Source organism: Podarcis melisellensis (assembly GCF_964234715.1).
Source record: "Podarcis melisellensis genome assembly, chromosome: 3".
NCBI lineage: Eukaryota > Metazoa > Chordata > Lepidosauria > Squamata > Lacertidae > Podarcis > Podarcis melisellensis.
Window position 1 is genome coordinate 37,193,454 of NC_138530.1, and position 17,489 is coordinate 37,210,942.

Below are 17,489 nucleotides of genomic sequence, written 5' to 3' on the forward strand. Positions count from 1 at the left end.
TGTAGGGTAAAACATTTAGTTGCAATCACTGTAGATTTAAACATCAAAGCATATCCAGGCCTTCATCATTATCCTCTAATGCAGAACTTCACCTATCGTTCTTTTGCACTCTTTTGCTGAGAACTGTAATAAAAAATGCTTTGTGTATTGTCCAATCATATATTTCATAAGAAACACTGACTGAAAAGCAACTAAGCAGCAGTATTTCCAGCAACTGCTCCTACCTCTAGCCACAAATCAGCAGTTTCTGTGAAATTTTTCAAAGGTAGATGAAGAATAAAACATGCTTGCTTAAGCCCCTCACTGACAGAATGAAGTTGTTCTGTGATCAAGTATTCTCCTATATATGTGCCAAACCTCATGAGATGTTGAACACATAGTTTGCCACTGAGTGCAAACTTTCCCCACTCAAATTGCCATTGTAGGGGGATCCTTTCCTGCCTGTTGTGGCTTTGAACTGGTAAAAAAATGCTCCCAGGACCCACTCACCCCAGTACACTACTGATGTGGAAACACTGATCTGTATCAGAACCACAGCAGGAGTAAGGGTTAAATCTAATCTGAGTTTGAAATAGTCCACTGTCCCAGTTTAGAATGAAGCCAATTGCTGTGTGCTAGGCACCTGCTCTTTGTCAGATTGCTACCATAGTAAGTACTATACCAGGCATAGGCAAACTCTGCTCTCCAGGTGTTTTGGGACTGCAACTCCCATGATCCCTAGCTAGCAGGACCAGTGGTCAGGGATGATGGGAACTGTAGTCCCAAAACATCTGGGGGGCCAAGTTTGCCTATGCCTGTACTACGCATTCAATTGGTACCGGATTGGTAGTTTTCAACCTTTGTATCTACTAAAGCCTCCCAATGCTAGAGAGAAAAATCTGTTCTGATATCTCACAACTCTACACAAGATGAGAAAGGCGAACTAATTAGCAATATTCATGCTTAAGTGAATCCTGGAAAAAGGCAGACAGATACTGGAAGAGAATGGGAGAAACTGATAAAAATATAGCACAGAGATACTTAAATGGCTTAACCAAACTACAGAAAAAGGTTTATAGCTTGATAGTCAAGCCTCCTCTACCAATCACAGGTACCTCCAACACACTCACCTCACATTTTGAGAAGCATGGCACTAGATTCAACATGACATTAAGGCATGTTCTAACCTAAACTGTTAGTTAGGTCTTCAACAATTACATTTGGATGTAGATACGAATGCACAATGTTAAGGCTCCATTTCCATATCACTCAGTGGGTTGTGGAAACTGTTTTAGAATCAGTCTAGGTTGATTTCCAGCTGAATAAATCATATGACTGCCAACCTTTATAAGGCTCGGCACAGGCAGAATTTTTGCATATTATAAAGGCAACTGTATTTTGGAATGCTTGCAATTAAAAAAAGGAAGCCCATATCAACTAAGAAATCAGGTTGCTGAACAGACATCTAAAAGTTGAGATATCTTGCTATCATTCTTTTGCAAGCCTGCATAAATATTAACTAAAATGGGTAACTTTTTAAAGATTTATTGTACTTCCAATATTCTCTCTTAATTAACATGACATTTACATAACACCACAATTAATTTTCAACTACAGGCACTGTGGACTAATTAGAAATGCATCATCCCTTATTAAATACCTTGTCAATTTCACTCCCATCATAATCTCCTTGATGATTTTACCTTTGCAGGATTAGACATACTGACATACCAAATCTCATATTCAGATAAAGTTTGGGTATCTAAATTAGAAGTAAAGCATATGTACACACATTAGTAAGTTTCTGTAATACAGTTTTTGCTATAACATCCCTCGGCATGCAGATATGTGCAATAAATTATTTCCTATGTCTGTAATAATACTAAAGCCACTATATGGAATGCTTCACCAGAATTTTCTCAGCAGCCTGGAAGGGACCCTAGATTAACAAATCTACTTGACTACTTCCATCAAGTTTCAATACTTTCTTGAGAATATTTAATTCCTGCAATATTTGCTAAACAACTTTGCAAAAGGAAGTGTCTGACTGGGTTAAGTTTACACAGTCAGAAGGGGGAAACTAGTATATTCATATGGGGAGCATCAAATGTTTGCCATACTCAAGAGTAAACCCACTGCAATCAATGGTCTTAAGCTGATTCAATGGGTCTTAGATAGATATCACTCATGGTCTTTGACAATCACTCTGACAACCTGTTTTTTCTGAAACATTAAGGTGGGTGAGATTAAATAACGACCAAGAAACTGACAGTAGATACTTTTGAGGCTCTAAGAAAGGATGCAGCTACTGTGATTTCCATCCTATTCATCTCCTGGTTCTTTCAACCACCCTCCTCTCTCTCTAAATTCTGTTTGTTACAGGATGCACAGTGAAGAACAATACCTACATCTTCTTTTGTTCACTGAGGCCATATGAAAGAGCGTCTACAAATTTGGGCTGGTCATGGTAGCATGCCAGTAACAACCGACCTTACCAATTCTGAGTCCTCTCATACATACAAAGGACTCTGGAGCTAAGAGCAGGACAGGCCAATATTGCTTTATGCTGTACTTTGGAGAAACTCTGAATTAATAAATAAAATATAAGTGCTCTAGGTGTCTCAAAACCATCAGCCAGTGAAGACGTCAGTAAAGTAGCAATGACTACTAGAGCAGCTGTTCCAGGAACATAGAAGAAACAGAAGCTCCGTATAATCCTAGTCCCTACAGTTACTTAGCTCTCTGCACTGATAACAAGCAAGCAGACAATGAACAAGTGGCAGTTCTTCTGTATATTTGGGAGAGGAGAAGGAATGAAAGAAAGAGAAGGAGCAGATGATGGGAGGAAAGCTGGATAGGTGAACTGAATTTCTCCTATGGGAGATGCACTGGGGAAACCCAGCCAGATGGGCGCGGTATAAATTGCTGTTGTTATGATGCACCAACACCTACAGAAGGCAGAACAGGAGAGCTAGAAGACAAGGTAATTGGTGAAGTTATCTGAGCCCCACATCCATTGTTGGCAGACAAAGAGCTGCCTTTCAGTTGCCCTGTGGTTGTCCTGAAGGCTTCAGCTGTGGATTACAAGTTAGTTGCTTTAAGCTCCAGTAGGTGGGATGATGACAAACTACTCCTGAATTGTTAGCTGCTCACACTGATAGGATACTGGTACCAGGGCAGGTTTTCATTTATCTTGTGCAAGTTGTATTTTGTGCAAATTGCAGCTTCTGAACTTTCTGCCAAGGTAGCCCCCCACATAAAGCACATTACAGGTATTTAACTGGGATGTTATCAGAGCACGGATTACTGTGGCAAAGCTGTCATAGTCCATGAATGGCTGTACCTGAAAATAGGCACTCTATGCTACCAATATGCCACTTCAGCCTTCAGTGAGAATGCTGGATCAAGAAGTACCCCCAAGCAACAAACCTGCTCATTCAAGAGGAGTGCAACTCCATTCAGAACAGACTGTCAACCCAATTCCTGGACACGAAAACAGTCAATTCACAGCACCTCCATCTTGTTCAGCCTCACTGCCTCCAGTCATTGGTCCAGCGCCTGCACAGCCTCACTCGATTCAGATGTCAAGGAAAAAATATTTGTATGCATTGCATGTTTGTTATGACCAGTAGCATGCTTTCCTATTTTATGACATGCAGTACAAGCCAAAAGCTTTCTTTACAAACCACATAATCCTACCTCTATACATGACAATACACACACACACACGACATATTATAAACAAAGACAGAACACAAAAACAGTCTACACGCCAGGGCATTTTCTTGTCCCTTGATTATGCCTTCTCTTTTCCAGATATTAGTTTCCAGTTGGAATGGAGTGATATTTGTTTCAACCTCATGGTAAGAAACTTCGCATCGTTATTATGAGAGGCAATTAGTCCAATCTTAATGATGTGAAAAGCCAGTATCCTTGGGCACTGTAGAAACTTTAGAATGATGATCTTTTAGGGGTATCTATCAACAATGGAGAACAAAAATTTAATTCAAATCAACATTAACTGCAGTGTAAAGAGCATTGCTGAATATTCCATAACTTTATAACTGCAAATGTATGTACATATGTGCCCCCAGCGCTGTGCAGTATACTTTCCAATCTATTCCTGGCTTTCAACAGCAAGCATAGTGCTTTGACAAGCAAGTATATGCTGGAAATCTAGAAGGTAGATGTCAACTATGCCAATCCTCAAGCCAGTTATTGCTAGTTAAATGAAGTGGCAGAATAAGCAGGGTTGGGAAGACGGAGCAGCAACCATGGAAACAAGATGATAATAGTTGTTGCCCTGTCCACAAGGACTTCCTGTTTCTAAGCACACTTAAGAGATCTTCACTCTAGGAAATGTTATGTTGGAATATCTAAAATACAATATTCTAAAAACTGCTTTCCTAACAAGCTACGAATGGCTTAAATGCTTTTGGCTGGAGGCTTTAGAGACCAGAACCCAAAAGGTTTTTCATGAACTTAAGAGTAGCCAAGCTTAAAAAGAATCCCCATTGTGAGAGTTGGCAGCAACAAATCTTATAAGAACCTCTAGAAAGTATAAGCAACAGTGGTGTTTTGGGAAGCCTGCTTAAACCCTGAATCTAGCCGTGAATGTGTGTAATTGGAATAGACATCCCTAATTTATCTACATAATCAAGTTTGAAAAGAGCCATGAATTAGAATCACAAACATATAAGAGATATAAACTAGAAGGAAGCTAAATCTTAAATGGAAGTCTTCAGAGACACATTGCTTTTCTTCTGCATGTATGGGTAACATTCTGTCACGTGCAGAAACTATTTAGCTGTCCAAGCTTCAACCACTTCTAGAGAATCAACTTGTATTGTTAAAATTAGTTAAATGGATGAAGATTTAATCATTCAGATTTTTATGTACACATTTTTATGCAATCTCTCGCTGCCAAACCTTATAACCTTTCGTGTATTTCCCGAATACATTTGTCTCCTGTAGGGAATACATTAAAGCAGGGTACTGAGATGAAGGTATCTGTGTCAACACAATTCGTTTTGCATTACTATTCCCATTTGTAACATAAATACAATACTCCCTACTTAAAATAGGGTCCCTGATTAAAAAATGCTCTATGGTCAATGGAATGCAAAACCAATGTCTTGTAACAAATGCAAGGCTTATATGGGCCCCGATAATCACTTCAAATTTGTTTGCAGTTATGTCAAGGCCTACAGAGGAATACCTGGAACGGCTGTCAAGGATTTCAGACTATTTGAGGTCCTTTCAGAACATCAAAAAGCAACTCAAAAAAGCTCCACTTTTCCACTCATTTCTATATGACTGTGCCCCAAACCAATCCTGATGTGCAATATCATTATTCTATATACCTTTATATTCCTTTAGGCTCCCTCTCATTTCTTTGGTTCTGATCGTGCAGAAGAAAGCCTGAGCATCAGAAAACATGTTTACAATAGCAATTTTTAAAGGGCTAATATTGTAAAGAACAATGAATATTCAATGGCTTAAAGCAAGGTATTTGACCATGTGCATTAAGACGGAAACCAAAATGACTAGGGAATACAGTTCTGCTGCCACACAAACACATGGATACATTCTGGGCAAGAGGAATATCCGTAGTTAATTCCATTTGCAGAGACGAGAATACATCTAAGCCCAACTGCACATTTCATTAACAAAGGACGTGTGAACATTTTACAGGAATATAATGTTAGACAGTTCCTCAAAACATTCTAAATCATGCTTAAGAATAGAAATTTGGAAAGTCTTGGAAAAAGTTAAGCACAAATTAAAATGACACCATGTCCTGTGTAGTGAAGTGCTATTGAAATATCAACCTGATCTAACTGCCAAAGTCAAATTTCCCACACGGACATTTTTCATGTTATATTACAATTCAGATTTCACTTAAACCTGCACCATGTCAGCTTGAGCTGCAGTTGCACAGAGGAAAGGAAAACAATGTGACAGCCCCAGAGAAGGTGATGAAGGGCTCAAACTAAATGAAATTGTTAAAGTATATGGCATGACCTTTTAATAAAATACACACAGACTTCCCTAATAAGTGGGTTCTGGAGTGGTTAAAAGAAAAATGTGTTTTGGCTTCCTCTTTCCTATCCTCATGATCCACATTGTTAAAGAGAACCACTTACTACTATGCTCCCTTCGGGGAAAGGATAGGCCATTTAAAAATATAAATATAAATAAATAAATAAATACAAATACTAGGAGGCCCAAACAATAACCAACGGACAATAGAGCCTAAATGTATTCTTATGCTATTGAGCTAGTCGTGCAGTTGTTTAAGTGTTGAACAAGGACCTGGGAGACCTGGGTTCAAATCCCCATTCAGCCATGAAGCTCTCTGGGTGACCTATTCAGAAATAGTCTGAACTATTTCACAGGGTGGTTGTGGGATTAAATGAGGAGGGGGAGGGCCATATATGCCACATTGAGCTCATTGGAGAGATCCGGTCCTTCTTCATGGTGTGCACAGCTGAACTATGGAAATCATTCCCACAGGAAACACTGATTGCCACCAACTTGAGTGGCTTTAAAACAGGATTAGACAAAGTCACGGAGGATAAAGCTGTCCATGGCTATCAGCCACAATAGCTGCCCTCTGCCTCCATGGTTGGGGGCAGTATGCTTCTGAATACCAGTTCTAGAAACCGGGGGGGGGGGGGAGAGGCAAGTCCTGTTGTCCTCAGATTAGGCCCGGCCCACCCATGAGGTGGGATGAAGAAGCCGCCTCAGGTGGCAGAAGCCGCTGAGGAGGAATGCTTGTGGTGTCCTGCTGCTCTCAGACCTTGCTGGAAATTGGTGCCAATGCCAGTACCTCTTTTCTACTGGCAGTCGGGGCAGTGAAGTGGGCAGCACATCCAGTTTCACCTCAAGTGAAAAGTGGGGTGCACCACCCCCTGGCTCAGGTCCTACTTGAGGGTTTTTCATGGGGGTCTGGTTGGCCACTGTGAGACCAGGATGTTAGTTCAGTTAGGCTTTTGGCCTGATCCAGTCAGCTTTCCTTATTCTCTTAATGTGGGGGGGGGGGGGTAGAGGGTTAGTCAGGAATGTGGCAGGAAGGAAAGTTATATGTCAGGGTTAAATCTGGCATTTGGAAGATTCATATTTGGCCACTTCCTTCTCTGTCGGAAGCAGCATCTCCTCTGAGAAAGTATATTGTTGGCAACTGGTGCAACTCTAATTAAGAATTACTTGCACTTTTGAGGCATCTTTTGAGATACGGATTTTGTAGGAAATAAATGGGCTTGTATACAAGCAGGCCCAGGAAAAAAAATTAGCTTGTAAGAAGAATGACTGGAATTACAGGAATGCATGCAATCACATTAATATCCTGCCAGACCCAACTGCCACAAAATATAATTATAGATTTTTTCCCCCTCCTAGAATATTCTGACTCTTCATAAAAATGCTTTAAAATTCTTCCCATTCAGCAAGACTATTAACACGATAGATCTTTATTGCAACATGATGAATAAAATGGCTTACTACAATTATAGTGTGCTTAGCCTGTAGGGCAATTAACCACAGCTAGCACCTTGAAGTCGAGCTGGTTTGGAACGGAGAAAGATCACAAAAGGCTGCCATCTGAATTGTTTTTATTAACAACACCACTTCTAAGCAGTAAGATCTATGTACAATTTGGTAAGGATTAACTCAATGATATCCCACACTGTTTTTTTGTTTACTGAAATACAAGCAAATCTATTCAGTAAAAGTATGCAGCTGTACATCATCATCTCACTGCACTGAAAAAATATCAATCATTTAAGAAACACTGCTATAATGAAAGCAGCGTATGTATTATAGAACTCCTTACAAAACAAAATAAATAATATGAAAAAGCCACCCTTAAATTAAAATCAAAAAAGACATTTAAAGTTTGGGCATTCTTCATTATGGGAAAGAACCTTCCACACTGAGACCATCATCAATCAGAAAAGCTCCATCTGCTGTATAATTAGCTCTGATAAATGACACTAATCTGAGCTACATTAGAGAACTACTGTTTGGGGGTTGTGGGGGGAAAAGAGAGATAGCTAGAACTGTAAATAAATCTAACCACTGTTTCACTTACAGCCATCCCAGCAGGAAGTCATAAAGAATTTTTTTATAGGTAATATTTTCAAATGCGCTGCTGGCTGTGCTGCCTAATATCTATCATCTCGGAGCATGCATTAGTGAGTGTACAGAAGCCTAGAACAGAAGAGCATATTTTTGAAATAAGTTCTCCCTTTCGTACATCTTTACAGCCAAACTAGAAAAAAAAAATGCAAGACAAATCTGGTCCAATGAAGTAGCTGCTCAGGAAGACAATGGACAATCCCAAGAGATCATGGACTGAAGCTGCTAGGCCACTGAAGAAACAGTATGTGGGGGCATTTGCAGAGAAAAGTGCATCTAGAACTTTTTCTGTATTACCCTCCTGGTGCTTCTATGCATGAATGGATGGAATAGAGGCAATATGAGATTGCAAATTAATGAGTAAGGCAGACACATTGTGCACACACACATACAGACAGGGGAGGCAAAAATCATTAAGCAAGTAAACAGTGCAGTATGTGACCGTTTACTGGACTTTAACCAAGTAGATCTTTTGCAGTGATTGAGGCACCCTCATTGTGACATTCTGGCATCTTCTGAAAACTTGTTTTATGCTGACAGACCTTCATAGCTTTGTACTGTTTTAAATGATTTTTTTTTTAATTGTTGTACACTGCCCTGATATTTTATGACTTGGCAGTATAAAAATGCATTTATAAATAAACAAATGCAAAGATGCAAAAATGAAATTCCAAAGATTGGTCATTTACTGTGTTTACATAATTCTTGAATTCTTAATTCAAGAGGTTATCTATGGGGGGTGAGAAATGATAGTTGTGTTTGATAAAACTGTCCCTAGACTGTGCTTCTTCAAACTGCTGGTGGGACATTGCACAACTGAATTCTCTTATACAGAAACCTGCACACTGCACCCACATCCTCTCCTGAGCCCCAAAGTTCTCTGGTAAAGGGTTTGATATTAGCTTTACTTCCCACTGTGCTAGTTTTCTGTGTGCAACATTCCCCCTATTCCCAAATGGGCAGCCATTCAACTGTGCAGTCCTCCACCTGAAATCGCGACTGGTACAGTCTAGGAACAGTCTTATCACATAACTTATCACATGAAACCCTATTACTTTCTACTTAAATCGCTTTCATGGTTGTTTTAGCATACTTGAACATAGTATTCTTGACTGGAATTGTCTCTTCTATGATTTTTACTTGGAACAATTTATTCATGTTTGCAACCAACAATAGTAATTGGCCTTTTTCAGAGCTCCTAAGTGGATATAGACTGAAAGCTTGTTTTTATAAAACTCCCTACAGTATTTAAGAGGTTCTAATTCTAAGGTGTAAGATCATTTTATCTCCTGTTCCCATTCTTTGAATTTTATCTGCCAAGCAGAATATAAATGCAATGAACAAGATTAATCTAACAACATATTTAGCACCACTGAAAAACAATAAGTGACTTATCAAAATTACTGTCTAGAGAAAAATCCTTTTCGTTCCAAATGAAGAAGTGGCTGAAAGAGAGCACTTTATCACATTGTCCCAAAGAAAATGGTGAGAAAGTACAAACCTTCCTAGCATTTATTTGGTATATATACCAAATAAATAACTAGATCTACATCCCTTTCCCCAACATATAGATATATATCTATACATAAGGCTTTGTATTTCAGAGGAGAGAGCTTTGCAAAGAAGCACACAATGAAATTTCAACTTTTGTCAGAAACTTCCATGAAATAGCACTGATGGCATCTGAATTCAAACTATTGAACAATACTTTACTTTTAAAGGAAGTTGTCAGACTAAGATAAAAGCATCAGCAAAATGTATGCCTGTAATACCCAAATGTTTCAGGAAGTATTTATGTTTATTCTACACAAGTCACCATGTGTGAGATCCCCTAACAATTGGATGACACCCTATGTTGCATGCATAATTTTCTGTACTTATTTGAAGAACATCATCACAATTACTGCGGTAATATGGGCTCTAGTTTCCACGGCACAGGCCAACAGTTAAGCTATAGGTTGACAAATGTAGTAATTAGTGTTATGAAAATGATAAAGCTATGCAAACTGAGCTCTATTCAATCAAGATAGAAAATGCTTCCCTTCCCTTGTTCTTCCTACAACGGTCACACAACTATCATTCTCATGCAGTTTTCTACAGTTTCCCAAAGAAATCACTACATTCTTCTTAAAGGCTGAAAACTAAAGATACTAGAGAAGAGCAGAGCCTACTTTGCTCTCCTTAAACTTACATTTTTCTTTACTCGGTGAAGTTACATTCAGTTCTGTCGAAAGTTGCTGGTTGGAGTTAACAGTCTGCGTAGATAGGGAGGTATTACTGTTGTCACTATTTGTTTCTCCAGAGAACAAATCTGATTGGCTGTTGCTTGTGCTGGGAGTGGACTCATCATCTGGTTGCTTCTTTTGAAAATCTAACAAGACACAAAATTGGGGAGATGGGATTATTGACTACAAAACATGTTTCTGTCCAATGGGGCACATACAATATGTTGTATTTTACAATATAATCATCTCTATAAACTGTGATTTAATCCTATTAGTCTAAGCCCTAAGATATTAAACTTACCTTCATTGCACCAATACATTATTACTGAACTTGGTATAATCACAGAGTGCTGTTCCAGTGGAATGGCAAGATACACATTTAGAGCACAATCCAACTAGTGCTTTGGCTCCAGTGGACTGGAGCTACTAACAGAAGTGGGGAGATTTTTGCTGATTTCCTCCACACACACACCCAAAGCCCTTCAAAAATTTGTTCTAGAGAAAAGGGTTAACTCCCTTGCCATGCCACAATTCTTGGGAAGCTTCTCCCACCAGCAATTAATTAGAGAAGAAACCAGGTAAAGGCAAATTATGTGACAAACATCCTGTCTAGTTGGCATTAGTTGTGAGAGTTTCTATGCACAATGCAATTAATGAGGAAACTAGGCAAAATTACTTGTTGCCTCCTAAAACGAGGCTAGGTCGTTAACTAACTTGGTTCTCAGATTACAGTGTCATGCGAGTACTGTTTGTGAACTGCAAATGAATACTGAATTTAACCAAGGTATGTAACAAATAACCATTATTTTTTTTTGCAAAGGCTCTCTTTATAAGACAAAACATCAATATCAGTTCTTGCTACCTACTAACACTATGTGATCAACTGATCGGTGACTTCCATCAAGCCATCACCTGTTTCTAAGGTGTCTGATTAGCATGGCAGCTAAAGCCTTATTATCCTTATTTAGAAAAAGCAACTGGCCATTGTAAATATTGCATAATTTTATCCTCTTGTGCATGACCTTCACCACAGCATTTATTAAATGCCAATAAAGGATTTTGCAAACTTGTCTATTTGTGATATCAACCAGGAAACAACATAGATCTGTAACTATGCATGTTTTTAAAACCCATCATATGTTCAGCTTCATCTGTGCTGATACTGGACCAATTCTAATGAACTCCATTTATTTTCAAAATTTCAGGTTTAAGTCCCTAATGAAAACTGAGAATGGTTTGCATTTGCAATTAAGAGAAAACTTTGGTGAATCCTGTAAAGGCAAGTCCTGGAAAGAAAAAAACCTAGAAAAATGAAGGTACACAAAGTATTCCTCTGGATCATGGGCTACTTAACCAGTAGTCCAGTTCTGACTTTTATATTACATTATAGTCATATTCAATGAGGAAATAAAAAACATCAACATGAAGCCTGGAAATACGGTGTCTCATTTTAAGCCCAGTGAAATCCTTTACATTTGCTATGCAGATTTATACTAGAGTCAATTATTCTTAGCTTGATTTCCACATGTGTACTTTAAGGATTGCCTTTGGTTTCTTCTGTTAACACAAGCTATGCTTCAATTTTATTTCACTCCTATATCCTAAGAATTGGCAATAAATTATGAAATGATGCCTTTAACTAGAGCTTATTAAGCCCAAGTTGATAACAAAACAGCCTGCTCTTCAGGATCTGCAAGATCTTAAATTCAATAAAATGCTGTTTTATACTATATTAAGCTCAACAGGAACAGCTTAAGGTAGAACAAGGGAAGAACCAAATGAGGACCTGATACTATTGCTTTTAAAATTGGATAAAGATACATGCCCCAGCACAAAATTAATTTATTCTGGTTTGTTATACCTTTTAGGAATTTTAACATGAAAGATACAAATAATGCAATGAAATGAAGAAGCATTTCATTACACTTCTTTCTGCTTCATCCTACAGCAGGGAGCCAGCCTTAACAATCCCATTTTCCTTACAACTGCTCTATATTCTGTTAGTTTTACAGAACAGCGTTTCCGTGTGCTCTGGCTTCCTTCATGGTGTTTGATTGCGCCAGAAGCAGTTTAGCCATGCTGGTCACATGACCCAGAAAGCTGTTTGTTGACAAACGCCAGCTCTCTCGGTCTGAAAGCGAGATGAGCGCCGCAACCCCATAGTCGTCTCTGACTGGACTTAACCGTCCGGGGGTCCTTTACCTTTACCACATAGCACACCCCGCAAGATGAGATACTGCATGGAACATTTCTATGACAACTATTAAGATACAGCATTATTAGGAAAATAACCTACTTATAAGCATCTCCCAGTATGCGCTATTCTAATCTTGCTTTCTACGGGCAAGTTGTATAATTTTGTAAACAGCTACTTTTAATAAAGGCTAGCAATTTCATAAGTAACAGCAAAAATTGTAGCAAAGGAAAGCAAATGTTTGTAGCACAGCACACAATCTTTTCCCATTCAAGACAAGTCCATTTTGTTGTATGAACCGAATTCTTTCCTCAGCAAGTCTCAGAGTATTAATAGGTCTTTTCCTAATGAAGCGCACAGGACAGCACTGAAGTAGAAGGCTCCTGGCTACTACAAGTCCAGGTAAATTTATGAACTCCTCTAAATGTGTCTCTTACCTTTCTTATGAACAATAACTGGTCTCTTATCTCTGCTGGTTTATAAATACTGGGAAAACAAAATAAATTTTGGATGCCCAATAAACCCAAGTGACAAAAATAACTTAGAAATGGGTAAACTCAACAGGGCTTGTTCACGGGAGATGCCTAGAGGGACATGGCCAACCAAACAAGAGATGAAACACACACCTTTGAGTCACTGTTTCGTTTGCTAAAATACAAGGGTGGTTTACCTATTCCGATTTTCTCCAATTTCTCCTTGAGGATATCAGGAACACATGTTTCTACCTAGACTACTAATGAACAGAAACAACTAATTTTACTTACTTCATTAAAAGAAATGAAATACTCTAGCAGACAGAATAAAATCTATTCAGGTAATTTATAAGAGCTTGTTAAATATACTGAAACAACAAGTTGCCAGTGTGGGGCAACTGAGAAACTAAAAGAACCCCTAGTGCAATATTGGTGAAAGCTCAAAAGATTTCTGAAGTAGGCTTACTAACCAATGGATGCAAAATTTAATTACGTTTCATATTTACTTTGCCCACTTCAAATAAAAGAGCATGCAAGATTTCATTTTTTTAAAATAAAAGCACATTATCAATTAGTGCCTCTAGCACTGCTAGCATCTACACAGTCCTCACTCAGGTGCCCTTTTAGATGTCTAGGGAGAATCCTAGCATTTAAGAACATTGGTCTATTATTTTTAATTAATTTCTCTAGACTAACCCATGGAGTCCCAATTAAGGTTAACTATTGCCTAATTTTTCATCAGTGGTGTTTGTTTGGAATTAAAATGTTTTTTCAATTTTTTTTTTAAGAAGTGCCAGGTAGTTTCAAGATGGAGCATAATATATATTTTGAATTAAGCAGATGTGGTGGTAGGGATATGGTGGTGGTGGTGGTGGAGGAACAGACCACTCACTACCAACATTATCCCAACATTATCCCAAATACCGTAATATAAAATGGCATCAAAGCAGCAGTAAAATGATTTCCTCCACAGCTGCTTGGTTGTGGCAGTACTGAAATAACTTCATTACTTCTGTGAATCTTATGTTATACAAAACTCTAGATCACTGTAGTCGATTGGAACCCCATGCCAATGCAACTTCTGATTAAGACAATGCTGATGTATTTGAGGTCTGTTGGTGGTTTGCTGTATATTTGGATGTGGGGCCTTTTTTGATTAGCAAAATAATTAAAATGTGTTGACCATGACAGTTGTATGTGTTTAATGAAGCTTTATACTTCATGCAATTAGCACTAATCTCCATTCACAAAAATATTCATATTATGGTCAATGGCTTAAGGTTTCCCAAACTAGAATGGAAATGCTCACAAAATAACACAATATGCACAGAAATAAGGTGTAAATAGGGTCTGTGCTTTATTTCTTAATATTTGCATTTGATTTGTTCTTCAAGGAGCTTAAAGAAGTAGGTTCAAGTATGACAGAAGGGATAATGTCAAAGCTACACAGTTAGATTACCAAATATATGAACTTAAGGTCACATTTAAACTTTCTACTCTAGTAGCATTGATCTGTTACACTGAACTGGTTCTTTAAGGAACAGTAGAAATTGGATACCTGTAGATTGCCACAGCATTGTATGTTAAGGTAAGGTACTGAATTGCTTTAAATAAGGCAAATGACATTTATTCATCCTATAGCCTTTGTTTCACTTTGTAGAGAATAGGCACTACTTGCAGTAATCATCCTAGATTACACAGCGGTCATGCTGGGGAGACACCCTTCTCTTGAAATATGAATAAAAGATCAATTTCATGGCTTTGAAAAATGATGAAATTATCTTGGGTCATGTTTTAAGTGAATACTCTGTTTTTACTGCAGTTAAAACTTGGGGAACTCCCATCATCTTTGTCCATGCTAGATGAGGCTAGTGTGTTGAGAGTCCATCTTGAGGACAACAGGTTACCCACCCGTGAATTAGATATGTACCACATCAAGCTTTGGGCTTGCACAGCCCCTCTCCTCTTTCCCCATGTTCAAGGGAAGGAGAATAATAGCTTCAGTTTAGAACACCATGAGCTTGTTAACAAAGATACTGAACAAGATTCCAATCAGTGTTTTCCTATGCTGAGACATAATGAGAAACTATGATTGTTACAATATGTGAATGCAGTGTGTTCTTATAACTATGTTTCAATGCTTGGATGTGGCCATTATCTTAATCATATAAATATGAATTTGAACCCATGTGTTTTGATTTCTCCCTCAAAAGTTCTATTTTATTTCATATTCAGACAATTTGAAATGTGTATTACCTTAGGTTTAGAATATTAACTGAAATTGAGACAGCTACTTCCAGATCCGTTTAACAGATCCAAAGGTAATTTTTTTCATTAACATGAAGCACCATCACTCAGTGAAAGGGGAAAGGTGCTGTTCAGCAGGTTACACTGCTCATCTGGTAGCGAGCAAGGCAGAACCATACAAATGACCCAAAAGAGAAGTAAGCCCAGTTGTCAAAGAAACAAGAGAGCCAGAAAGCTGTTGGTAACAAAGCCAAGTTTAATAGGGTTCACCTGCCCTTGATGGACTCTGCTCAAATCTTCAATGAGGCATTTATTTGCAGCTATGCCCTGAACCAAGTGCTAATGCTACAATTTACCAAGAGTGGGTCAACGTCTGAACAATATGACTAGTGAAAAACCCCCAACCTATATTAGAAAAGGTGATTAACCTTTTAAAATATGGTATGGCTGGTAAATTCAGAAATGTCAGTGTTACATTTTAAGTAAAAATAAAGCCCCATGACTCCTACCTGCAGCGATTTAAGTTGATAACAAGGCAATATAAAAGCCACCATGATAAGTTTAGTCACACTCTCAAGTGTGCTTGTACTGGATTCAAAGCAGGAATATAAAATTAACAATTTAAGATTCAGTCCAAAATTTGTTTTAGCAGCATGAAGCCACATAAAACAACAAATCTCATCCTATGTGCCAAGAGACAAAAAGGTACACTCACCTAACTGAATCTGCTCAAAGCTGGTCTGACTCAGTACTTATAAAATGAATAGAAAGCCAACTACAGTTTTCAATACCAGAAAACATTCTAGAACAACTAGAAAAAGCAAAACTACACTTACTCTTATTTTCATATTATATGAGTTATAAAAACTAAGAGATAGGGAAATGGTGTTTGGCTTTTTAAAAACACTTTATTGGTTTAGACCAATAAACAATTAAAAGAATTCAGCAAGAAGAGTGAGAGAACCTGTATTTAGACACTGGTACTATAAAATCTTTCCAGAGATGGTATTTTAAGCACACCCTACTGGCCTAGATTTCTCAATGCTACGAGGAACAATTTGAAAGGATAGCAATTTGCTAAAAATGAATAGGAAATTAAGAAATACCTCTACCTTGAATAGAAACCATAAAAACTCAATTTAGCTCTCTGAAAAGGTACCAGCCTTAGAACTCAGGTAATTATGTAGGAAGATATTTAGCAGCGCTGCTTCCTAATTTTAGCTAGACCTATTCCTTGGGGAATTCAACATCCATAGGATTTGACCACAGCAAGTACCTTGCCATGCATGAAATACTGGAGAAGCTAAAATAAGCAACCCAAAAAAACCTAAGCAATAGTCTATAATGGGGAAGTCATTGAGATTTCATCTGCTGTAAACCGCATTAAATGTGCAGGCTGGTTGATGGGGGTCAAGAAAGATGACATTAGAAGCAACAAGCAGGGAGATCCATTTGCTTTCTGACATGGTGGTTTAGTGGAGAATCCAACCACTGTCTTGTATCAAAAGAAATGGAAGCAAAGCTTAACACGCACAGTGGAGCTCTCTGCTATTCCCTCCTCAAAAGCCACTCCCAAGAGTCATGAAACCTGAATGGCATGAGATGTGACATGGGGCAGGGAGTGGGTAACTATCATATTATGATTAAAAAGAAATCATTTTGAATAGTAGGAAAAAAATTATGGAAGAAGTCGAAGCAAAAGGTTGGACAGGTATTTTCACGATATGCTTTAGGTCATGGGTAGGCAAAGTAAGGCCCGGGGGCCAGATCTGGCCCAATTGCCTTTTAAGTCCGGCCCGCGGATGGTCTGGGAATCAGTGTGTTTTTACATAAGCAGAATGTGTCTTTTTATTTAAAATGCATCTCTGGGTTAATTGTGGGACATAGGAATTTGTATAAATATATATAAAGAGAGAGAGAGTCCGGCCCCCCCACAAGGTCTGAGGGACAGTGGACTGCCCCCTTGCTGAAAAAGTTTGCCGACCCCTGCTTTAGGTACAAAAAAATACTCTTGAGGGCAAGGATTTGATTTCTCATTTCTTTCTTTGATTCCTAAGCATTTACACCAGAAATATCAGTGGTGACTCTTATATTCTTGTCCTTATGCTCAATCAATTTAGATCCATCCCTAAGACATTTTCCATCTGAATGAAGTCAGAAGCTTAAAATCCATGCCATGCTTAAATCATAAAGCAAACTTAGAAATATGATGCAGGCTTGTTTTTATAAATA

General features: G+C 38.3%; 1 protein-coding gene across 1 annotated transcript in view; it reads right to left on the reverse strand.

Moving 5' to 3' along the window:
• Positions 1-17,489, reverse strand: part of ZFAND3 (zinc finger AN1-type containing 3) — a 133,005-nt gene that overhangs the window by 39,265 nt on the left and 76,251 nt on the right. The window contains exon 4 of the mRNA XM_081904459.1: positions 10,310-10,489. Within this exon, the coding sequence (XP_081760585.1) occupies positions 10,310-10,489 (180 nt within the window). The remainder of the gene's footprint in view (positions 1-10,309; positions 10,490-17,489) is intronic.